General features: G+C 41.2%; 1 protein-coding gene across 1 annotated transcript in view; it reads left to right on the top strand.

The window, feature by feature from the left end:
* The first annotated feature begins 1,441 nt into the window (after positions 1 to 1,441).
* Positions 1,442 to 11,826, top strand: part of LOC134211645 (uncharacterized transmembrane protein DDB_G0289901) — a 33,251-nt gene continuing 22,866 nt past the window's right edge. Inside the window, exon 1 of the mRNA XM_062688734.1 lies at positions 1,442 to 1,927. Within this exon, the coding sequence (XP_062544718.1) occupies positions 1,442 to 1,927 (486 nt within the window). The remainder of the gene's footprint in view (positions 1,928 to 11,826) is intronic.

Below are 11,826 nucleotides of genomic sequence, written 5' to 3'. Positions count from 1 at the left end.
GCACGGCTAAGGAGGGCCCCTACAAGTTTTACACTCTTTGATACTCGTCTGGCTATTTTTGTGGACTCTGGCTGATATTCCTTTCTTCCCTATATGTATTTTGAGTTTATTAATAGCTGATACTAACGCTAATCTCAAGTCGAACACACCCTTGCATGTTTCCCTACTCAAATAATATTGCTTTGCGGTTAGCAGAGGTGCAGGTCGATTGATTAATTTGAGTTTTTCAATTTTCTCAGAATATTTGAGCGGCCTAACATACTCCTATACCGAATGGGTCTTCATGATTTACTTCAAGTTCACGGTACCAGAGAATAGCGAGTAAAAACACAAATGAAACTACATAAATACATATCAATTGGTACTTACTTGTTCTGAAGTTCATTAAACTAAACTTTAGCTCTCGCGAATTTCTAAACGCTTACACTTAGCAAATTTGCATAACAATTATTCCACCAACTTCTCCATATGTTCATCAACGTTTTGCCTTTCTCGTATACAAAGTATACGTAAAGGCTATAGAATCACTCCAAAACCGAACTTTTGATAGAAGGCTCGGAGACCCATAGTGTTATATACCAATCGACTCAGTTCGACGAATTGAGGTGATGTCTGTATGTGTGTATGTATGTGTGTGTGTGTGTGTGTGTGTGTGTGTGTACAAAAATGTGAGACACACTTTTTGGTACTTAGCATTATTCGATTTGCTCGCAACAAGTTGCAGTCGACGCGGATTGCGGTCTAGTTGTTTCCTATTAAAAATTGGCCCGATCGGTCATTGCGTTCCAAAGTTATTGAAAAAACATTGATTTTCTGCCAAGGGTCCCCCCTTGGGAATTTTTTTTTTCAAAAACGAAAAAAAAAAAATTTCAATGATTGCAGCAATGCATTCAAATGACCGCAAATGCATATGAACTAATGGAAAAAGTAAAATCTATCCCCCTAAAGTGCTAATTCGACCTCTCTTATGTGTTTTTCTTATTATTTTAATGCGCGAGAAAGGCACCACCAACGCTAGGTGGATTGATCTGGGTTTTTTTTCTACAATTAATGTTAACAAGTTCTTTAGTTATAAGGTGGAGGCATGTATGAATAACATTATCGACGGCTGGTAGCCATCGCACAATCACACGCAATGCATGCCCTTCGTGATAAGCCAAGCGTAGTTGGGCCCCATGCAACTCATACCAAGTTCTTGATGCCTTCAGACAATTGATTCCAATCAACCGTGAAATGCTGCAGAACCATCGATGTCGCTACGTTTCGATTATATTTTCATTCATGTCATTTACTGTCCGATTATGATGCCATCTACTGCCTATCTTATGATTAGGGATTGCTTCATATCCTTTTTTCCGATGCTTTTTCCTTATAAATTTCCAACAATTGTCAACCACGCTGCCAGTCGTTAACAACCTCTAACCTCCTCAATCGCGTCGAAATGAACCTCCCGTGGTTAATCGTTCTGTTTGTGATCAGTGAATTTTCCGTGAAAGTTCTGCCGTATCCTCAAGCAGTGGTCACCCAGATCCAATCCCCCAACAGGGTGACCCCAGTGCCAACATTTCGAAAGCCGGAAAATTCCTCCATCTCAACAGCATCGCCTAAAACGTCGCCGTCACCTTCGCCAACGGCGACGAAGACGACGATGGAGCAAGACCTGAAACGGGTGGCCATGCTGGGGATTCTGTTCGGGGCCGTCCAAGGCGAAGCCGAAATGGAAAGGAAACTGCACCGGCAGCTGCAGGACCTGAGCCGGACCTTCGCGGTGACGAAATTCGACGCCAAGACACGCAAGGTGGCCGCCCTCGAGCGCACCATGGAACGGGACCAGGTGGCCATCGGCATTCTGAACGGGGCACTTGGGTTGGCCACCAAAGCGATGACCTACGAGCAGTACAGGCGTGAAATGAGAAAACTGTCCGAGGTATGTGGCTTCGCCAGTTTGGAAAAATACCACCGCGGTGATTGGATTTGGATCGGTTTACGAATGATTAATTAGGCTGCGAATTTGAAGTGTGTTTGAATCGAGCGTGAATGCATGCGGCGAATTGAATTGGGTACGGAATGGATTTTGGCATGCAACAATGCAGGCCGGTGTCAGTCATTAAAAATTATCCATGCCATTAAGTTGGACACATTTGAAAAGGAAGTTTCTTTTAGAAGGCTAAGTGTGACGTGTGAATACCTCTTCGTAGCAATTGGCTGTGAAGCTGAAATAGAAACTATGTAACTAGTTACTAAATGGTGGGGATTCTGCCTCATTTTATCTCAAAATGTTATGGTTTTTTCATGACAAATTGTGACAAAACGATACTGAAGAAATCCTAGTTAATCGTCCGGATAAAATGTAAGGGAATTGTAATGGATCATGTGTATAAAAATACAAGCTTTGAGCAGCATGTTTTCTATGTGAATTTTCTACCAATGTTTAAATAAAGGTACTAAGCCCTCGTGGAAAATGTTGGTGAACATATTGGTTTAGAAAATATACATTAGAGAGATGGGAACAGGTGAAACAGAATAAAATATGTGTTTTTTAGAATCCCATGCTTGGCTTATAACCAACATCATTCCAAAACGGGCCAAAAGATGGTCTGGGAATATCTCTAGAGTTTTTCAGAAGAATTACTTCATGTGTTTCTCAATAAAAAGTTTCAGAAATAAAACCTATAATGTGGCGAAAAGTTATGATTTTCACTGAAAAACATTTTTTTCAATCGGAAGATAGACTACTGACAAGTGACAACTTCGGATAACTCATCAAAAACTTTTTTTTTAACTTCCATGTTAGTAACACTGGTTGACAGTAATATTGTATGAAGCTGCTCATGTGCCACATTTGTAGTTCATGACCTGAAAAATCGACTGATGAGTGGCGATAGTTGATTGATTAGGATGATTCCGAGGATATGTGGTCATATAATAGAGGAGTTCGTTGCTTCCTTCGCATTGAAGTCTTTTGCATGTTTTATATTCATAAAAGTTAAAATTATGAGTTGTTTCGACAAAAAATCGATATGTAATTGTATCCATGTGTGTTTCGCAAGAAAACAATGTCTCCCAAACGGCAGGATAAATACACTGACAAAAGGCAATTATTGTACGTGTGTGACCCAAACATAAATTTCAACTATAACATATAAATACGTGTGTTGGAGTAAATCTAATGGGAATATTTCGATATTATTATTCTCCATAACGTAAATGATGAACACAGATCATTCATTTTTATAGGTAGAATGTAATATTCCTACGGAGAAAATTTGTATTGTATAAATTAGTTCTTCATTAATGCAATATATTTTTGCTTATAATATTTAATCGCATGCTCCGCGATAATACTTTTACGAACCCCTGCTGCACTGTTAGAAGTAGTGAAGTTCACATTTATGATCTAGAAATTTACTTACGTTTAGTTCCCTTTATTAATTTCGGGGTGAGTTATAGCAATTCTAGTGATAGTCCTAATAATGAACTATGCAAAATATTTATGCTATTCGAAGATATCCGCAAAGCCTATGCTTTACAAGTTTTGATGAACAATGAACAAGGCTTTTGGAAGAGCTTAAGACAAAGAAGTCGCTTTATAATTCAGGTGCTACCTATATACAAACATATTTTAGGATCTAGTTCAATTATTTGCATGTTATTAGTCTTGCAGCTAGGAATTCAATATAGATATCTTTTTTGTACAGAAAATTAGCAAATAATAATATTGATAGTAAACCATTTAGAAATTATTTAGTTGGGGATTCGCACATGTATGTAAGAAGGGAAATGTTGTTAAAGGAAAACAGATAACTTAATTTTTCTAACTAATGAAAGCCCCGACCGAGTTCCGGTGTATTCTGCTTAACGGACAAGCTACAACTACCATCGTGATAAAAATTCTCTCTGCTCTACGTTGCGGGATCGAGGGGCATCTCAATTCTCCTACACGGCCTTTCCTGACATCACTTCCACTTCGGAAGTGACCACGGCTTGATGAAGTCTCCTGCCGTTGATGTGCTTTTAGGTCCTTCGGTCTCATCGTCCAGCTTACGCACCTCATAGCGGTCATTTGGCAGGATATTGGTAATCTCGAATCTATGATAAAAGATCGAAAGCACAAAAGGTCGAAAGACAAAAGGTCGAAAAGACAAAAGGTCGAAAGGACAAAATGTCGAAAAGACAAAACGTCGAAAGGGACAGAAGGTCGAAAGGCACAACTGGTCGAACGGGAAAAAAAGTCGAAAGGGACAAAAGCTCGAAAAGAACAAAAGGTTATTTATTCAGACTAAGGCCGAAGTGGCTTGTGCGGTATATAAGAGTCTTCTCCATTCGGCCCGGTCCATGGCTACACGTTGCCAACCACTCAGTCTACGGAGGGTCCGCAAGTCATCTTCCACCTGATAGATCCACATTGCCCACCCGCCTGTTACTGCCCCACGAACTCCCTTGCAATTGGTGCTAGTCGACGGCATACAATTTGGGAGAGTACCTTGTAGGTGGCGTTCAGCTGTGTGATGGCGCGGTAGTTGCTACAATCCAGCTTATCGCCCTTTTTATAGATGGGACACACGACACCTTCCATCCACTCCTGCGGCAAAACTTCCTCCTCCCAAATCTTGGTAATGACCCAGTGCAGCGCTCTAGCCAGTGCCTCACCACCGTGTTTAAATAGCTCTCCTGGTAGTTGGTCAACCCCAGGGGCTTTGTTGTTCTTCAGCCGGCCAATCTCCTCCTGGATTTCCTGGAGATCCGGAGCCGGTAGAATTATGTCCTGCGCGCGTTCCCCCAGGTCCATCACCATACCGCCATCTTCGTCTGCCACATCGCCATTCAGGTGCTCTTCGTAGTGCTGCCGCCACCATTGGATCTCCTCACGCTCGTTCGTAAGAGGGTTCCCGTTTATGTCCTTACACATATCAGGCTGTGGCACGTGGCCCTTACGTGAACGGTTAAACTTCTCATAGAACTTTCGTGTGTTATTAGCGCGGTACAGTTGCTCCGTCTTTTCACGTTTTGGATCTTCCTGCTGACGCTTTTTCCTCCGGAAAATTGAGTTTTGTCTGTTCCGCGTCCGTTTATATCGTGCCTCGTTCACTCTCGTGTGGTGTTGCAGCAATCTCGCCCATGCTGCATTCTTCTCTTCTACTTACTGCTCACATTCGCCGTCATACCAGTCGTTTCTCTGATCCGGGGGCACCGTGCCAAGTGCAGCGGTTGCGGTGCTACCAATGGCGGATCGAATATCTCTCCAACCATCTTCAAGAGACGCTGCGCCTTGCTGCTCTTCCGTTGGAAGTGCCACTTCCAGCTGCTGCGCGTATTCTTGGGCTAGTCAACCGTCTTGTAGCCGCCCAATGTTAAGCCGCAGCGTTCGACTTCGACGCGTGTTGTACACCGTTTTAAGCGCATGCATACTGCAACGAGGTAGTGATCGGATTCAATATTCGATGTTTGAGAGATCTAGAACTTAAAAAGAAGATATGTCGAAAATATGTTCAATTTAATCAAAAATGAACCTATTTTGGACATGCCTCAGAATACTGTTTTTAAACTTACAATGTTTTGCTCGAGATATGAATCTGCTTCCATTGAGTTTTAAAAAGTCATGAACATCATTCACATGTTTTAAATCTATGTACAAATAAACTTACAGCTTTTGAAACTTGACTTCAATTTTATAATGTCGTCTTGGTTTTGTTCTAATGCAGCCGGAATAAGTAAATGCGTGAAAATATTCTTAGTAATTGCTATATTTTATAAGAAACAAATGTAGGAGATACCTTATGGATAGTTTCTTTTGCAATAACATTTAAATGTTGTATGTTTTATTTAGTTTTGTGTGATATAAATGCAAAATTCATCTAGGTGGTCCAAAATATGAGCCCGGTCCAACAGCCGTTACCCTAAGCGCTGAATGATTCGATAATTTATCAACATATAGATTGAGATTCAAACTTAGTTTTAATACTTTTTCTAGTGAAAGGATAGTCAGGTGTAACGGAAATAAACAGCTTAGTGCTAATCGGAGTGGGTGGTGGGTGGGTAATTGTATAAGATTGTGTTGGTGAGCCGCAAGGTAGCCATTCTGAATGACACCGTAAGAGGCCTTAAGAGTACAATGACTCCCGAACGGCAGGGTATTTAAATACACTGACAAAAGGTAATCATTGTATTTATTTGTGGCAAATATAAATTTTAATTGTATAATGGCTTATATTGACATTTGCATAACATATGTAGGGTGCCAAAAAAACTTTTGAGCACCCCTGTTGTTGAAATTTTGCCCATACATTCGAATTACACCCTAAGTACATACGTGGAAACACATGTAATTCTCATTTAATTTGTAATTTTTTTAATTTGAAATTTGTTTATCTTATTGGACACGAAAACCTGTTAGTGTGACACTTTGTATCAAGTCAAGGATAAGTTTGCAGAATTTTGGATAATACAATGGATCCAGGATAAAACTAAATAAATAGAAAACAATTGAAACACACGCACACTAACTAAATTAATAACAAACATGAGGTACTCCTTAGCCGTGCGGTAAGACACGCGGCTACAAAGCAAGACCATGCTGAGGGTGACTGGGTTCGATTCCCGGTGCCGGTCTAGGCAATTTTCGGATTGGAAATTGTCTCGACTTCCCTGGGCATAAAAGTATCATCGTGCTAGCCTCATGATATACGAATGCAAAAATGGTATCCTGGCTTAGAAACCTCGCAGTTAATAACTGTATAAGTGCTTAATGAACACAAAGCTGCGAGGTGGTTCTGTCCCAGTGTGGGGATGTAATGCCAATAAGAAAAAGAAAAAATGTCAAATTAAAATGCTAATTTAGCACTATCGATCTTTGAGCTGCACTTTTGAAAGATGAAATTGTTGGTTTCTGCTTCACTTCCAGTGGCAAGTTGTTCCAACATAAAACTCCTGCGATTATAACACTTTTGCCGTTATAACTCGTGTGCCTTGGGACAATGAGTGACCGCGTTCTTTGTTGCTGCGCATGGACAATATATTCTTGAATATACTTCGGTAGATTGCCGTCGTATCCTCGTCTCATGAAGCAACAGGTCCGAAGATGGTAATGTGCTGGCAGGTCGTGTCCCAGAATGGTGTTACGCAATTCAGCTGTTGTCTCACTACCACGAAGACCATGTACAAACCGGATCGTTGACTTGAAGCACCGGTGAAGTTGACTTTTTGTGCTACCGAAAGTCCGTCATAGTACACTATCTTACAATATGTGAATATACAGAAAGTACCGGTTTGAAGCGCCGGAAGGTCCTTAGAGTATTGTATGCCTTTTGCACAACGCTGTTTACTTGGTATGACCAGGTCATGTTTTTGTCCATTTGGAGACCGAGGTTAGTCACATGGTCAGATAATCAAACAACTTCATCACAGAAAACAATATTTACAATTTCCGGTACGACTGTTCCCGATCGATTGAAGATAATGGCTTGGGTTTTTTTTCGGGTTCGGGTGCAGGTTGTTTACTTTAGCCCAGCGAGTGATTGCTCTAAGGTCACTGTTGATGTTTCTAATCAGCCTATCCACGTCGGCAATCGACCCCGAAATATATACCTGCAGGTCGTCCGCGTAGAGATGGTAATTGCACTTGAGAGCTGTTAATATATAAGCTGAACAGAATTGCACTTAAACAGGAGCCTTGGGGAGTACCATCGGTGATTCTGCGTACGCTGGAAAGCACGTCGCCTTGCCGCACCGACTGGTTTCGATGTTCGATGTTCGAATGAATGAAGTCCACATGCGGTCCTGGAGAATCTGAACGTATCGGTAAGCTTGGTGCTTAGTTTTGCATGATCGACACAGTTGAATGCTAACGAGAAGTCGACTAGTAACATGACAGTACAGCGGCTGTTATCAAGATTGCTGTACATGTCATGAGATACCTTAACTAGAGCTGTGGTTGTTTCGAAGCCCTTCCTGTAGCCTGATTGGTGATTGGCCATCACATCTGTTATGGGGTTATTTAGATGTTCTGAAATCTGATCTATTAAATTTTTTCTAGGACTTTGGCAACCGCGGGGAGAACACTTATAGGGCGAAAATCTATAGGTTGAGATGGACTGACTACCTTAGGAATGGGTGTCATGATGGCTGTTTTCCACATAGTAGGCAAAGTTTGAGCAGAGATTATGACATTGAAGAGGTGACACAGAAGCAGCTGGATGAATGGGCATAGTAATTTATTGAATGAAATAGGAATTTCGTCCGAACCTGTTGCGCTGGAATCAATATCAAGTATTTTCCGACAGATTTCTCACCATGATGCACCGCTGTTCTGTGCTTTGGTTCATCTGGTGGTGGTGGATTGCTGTTGTTCTCAGCCCTTAGTTGAGGGTGGCCACCCGAAAACAAAAACGATTAAGTTCCTTGATATCAATGTTACAAGCACCAGAAACTTGCTTTGTCGTATTATGAGGTTACACCATAGCTTTTTGGCTGGCAGATCTGTGCCAAAGTGGCGATCAGCATAACGTTTTTTTTTCGCTTCAAAGATCAGGAATTCACGCGGTCGCGAAGACGCGAATATTCTGTCCATTGGTTGTCATCTCTATTTCTGTTTGGATTGCGTATGTAGAGCTTGAATGCCAGATCTCTTGTAGCGATTGTCTGTTTGATTTGTCGGGCAATCCACGGAGTTCTTTCATCGCGAATAGGAATAATTCTTTCAGAGGCGCGAAGATCGAGCAACTTTCGCAACTCGGCTGTCATCAAAGTAGTTTTTTCCTCAATGGCGTCAGAATCTTAAAACTGTTGGAAATCGATTGCTTGAAAATTAGCTTGAAGTTGCATTGCATCAATGTTTCGGAAGTTTCTGACACGTGTGGATTTCCTGTTTTGCTTCCTTACCCTAATGTCGCAAGAAGGTAGATTACCGTGATCCGTGATCTGAGATCGAGTTTGCTGATAAAGTTTTGGTTTTCTTGATGTATTGTGGACAATCAGTTATCAGAAGATCGATCGTAGACGATGAAGTGTATGTGATTCGGGTGGGGCCTGTTAGTAGGACGGTTAGATTGAAGGTTGAGTGGATGTGGTTCAACGAGGTCAAGTTTGGAGAAGACACATTTGTAGCGACATTGATGTTGAAATCTCCAAGTATATAAATCCTGTCGAAGTCGTAGTCAAGAAGTTCCAGTAGAACCTTTTCGTAGTGCTGGCTGAACAATTGGTTTGAACACGAAGGATTGTACAGCACGACCACTCCAATATTCAGCTCACCGACTTTGACTTGGATTGCTAAATATTCCACTCTCGATGCGATTGGGAGAGTGTTGTCGTAATTGGATTTGAAGATAGGAGTAGCTTTGAAGTCTTTTCTAACATACATACCAACACCGCCGCATGTTTTTGATCCTCGCCCGCGACCTGAAGGCTGGGAATGCTTAATAAAGTTGTAGGCAGGTATACGCACTGGTCCTGCTGCTGGACGGAGCTCTTTAACTTGGTTTTGGTTATAGTAAAGAAGTGGAATTGGGTCGAATCAAGCAATAGTTTAACACCGTCGAAGTGGTGTTCAAGACCCCTGACATTCAGGTGTCCTATTCGTAGATTGGATATGTTACAGCTTATATGATGTAAATAACAAAAAGGCTCCGTTCGATTCGACTCATTTTCCATCACTTTTTAAAATTACAATTCGTCGTTACTATGGAGCTTGTATCCAATATTGCATACTAGAAAAAGTTGGATGTTAAATTAGAGACTATTGAACACAAACATAAGCGTTAAAATATTTCCATGGAGTGTAAGTGGGAGGACAAGTGGGATAAGTATTTTTCGGGAAACGAGTAGTTCAGATCAAGCGAACATATAGTGTAATTTGAAGCAATAGAGAAGCGTGAAGGTAGAAGAAGAATCAAAAACGAAAAAGAAGTAAATAAAAAGAAGAAAAACCCTGATTAATCCACCTAGCGGTGATGGTGCCTTTCTCGTGCATTATAAAAATTGTATTTGTGCCATTACTCTTGAGCCCATAGTCCGATCTGGCCAATTTTCAATAGAAAACAATGGGGTATGGGTATGGGGTAACAATAGAGTATTCTGCTTCGAATGCAACTTGTTGCGAGTAACTTGGTTAAGGAAGTGCCTGAAAATGAGTGACATTTTTTACTCAATTTTTCTATAACAAGGTGGTATTTTGGCCATAACTGAAGAGCCCATAGTCCGATTTGACCAATTTTCAATAGGAAACAATGGTAGAGTATCCTGCGTCGAATGCAACTTGTAGCGAGTAAATTTTATTATATTATTATTTTTATTTAAGGATAAGTATAATTAAGGATTAAGGATAAGTACCTAAAAAAATAGTGACATTTTTTTGGGTGGGTGCGCACAGACACACACACATACACACAGACATCATCTCAGTTCGTCGAGCAGAGTGGATTGGTATCGAACACTATGGGTCTCCGGGCCTTCTTTAAAAAAATGTTTTTGAAGCGAACAAATAGCCTTTACGTATACTTAGTATACGAGAAAGGCAAAAAGAAATAAGAAAGAAGGAATATTGGAGAATGAGTGAGGCAGATGGAAGAAGGAAGCAGGAGAAGGAGGAAAAAAGCAGGAAGGAAAAATAAAAAAGGGATAAAAAAGAAAAGAGGAAAATAAGAAGAAAAACGAGAAAAGGAAGAATATTGAAAAGAAAAGAAAGAAAAAGAAAGAAAGAATAACTAAGAAGTTAGAAGGAAGGTAGAGAATAGAAATATAGAATAAAGAAAAGAGGATTATTTAATATTTAATATTGAGAATGATTTAATATTGATCCAGAGAGATTCGTTTTGCAACTTATTATAGTATTGCCAAATGGCGTTCGGTTAAATGGCCTAACACCCAGTAGGGCATAACTTACATAACTAACCTACTATAGGGAACCAGGCGGCCGAAAATCAAAAGTTGACTTTATCCTAGTTGACCTACTTCAAGCTAGTGTTTTGGAGCATTTATCCCCAGAATATCATCACTCCAAGCCATATGATTATCGCCCGAGCCTCAAATATTTTGAGCAAAAGTTACTGATCGGAAGTTGGCTTTCTCAGTCTGAAGTATCAAAACGATGGTAAGTAAATAATTACTTGCCCGACGTTTCGGCCGATGGGTTGTGGCCTTTTTCAAGGGTCGGCCGAAACGTCGGGCAAGTAAATAAACCATCGTTTTGATACTTCAGACTGAGAAAGCCAACTTCCGAACAGTACATCCCATCCTGTCGAAAAACACCCTTCCAATTCCAAACATGGCAAAAGTTACTGTAAACCATACACAGGGTCCGACAATTAAACTGCTACATTATTAAGTCATCGTCGTCGTCGTCGTTGAACCGTGGGAACGTCGTTATTATAGTACCAAGGGTTGGGTTTTACGACCTCTCCGGAGGTGCAAATCTTACTGAGCGTCTGTTCTATATGCCAGGATCGGCTCACAACAAGAGTCTGTCCTCCATGTTAGGGGCGGATGATCATCGTCCGAGTGCCAGCGAGGGACTCTAAGTGAAACTGTGCACTATGGTCCACCGGAAATAAGGAGGAATGGTCCTCCGGAAATTTAGGGGGTTTGGTGTCAGGCCCTGCAAGCCAGCCTTTAAAAAATCATAAGCAACGAACAATCAACAAGAGAGTATGGACCGGAACCATCGGCGAAGACCACTGCGACGAAAAGGGACTAGCGATTGGAAACTCGGTTCGTGGAACTGCAAATCTCTCAACTTCATCGGGAGCACACGCATACTCGCCGATGTGCTCAAGGACCATGGATTTGGCATCGTAGCGCTGCAGGAGGTTTGTTGGAAGAGATCAATTGTGC

Source organism: Armigeres subalbatus, chromosome 1, assembly GCF_024139115.2.
Source record: "Armigeres subalbatus isolate Guangzhou_Male chromosome 1, GZ_Asu_2, whole genome shotgun sequence".
NCBI classification, from domain to species: Eukaryota; Metazoa; Arthropoda; class Insecta; order Diptera; family Culicidae; genus Armigeres; species Armigeres subalbatus.
This window is presented reverse-complemented; position numbering and strand designations above follow the sequence as displayed.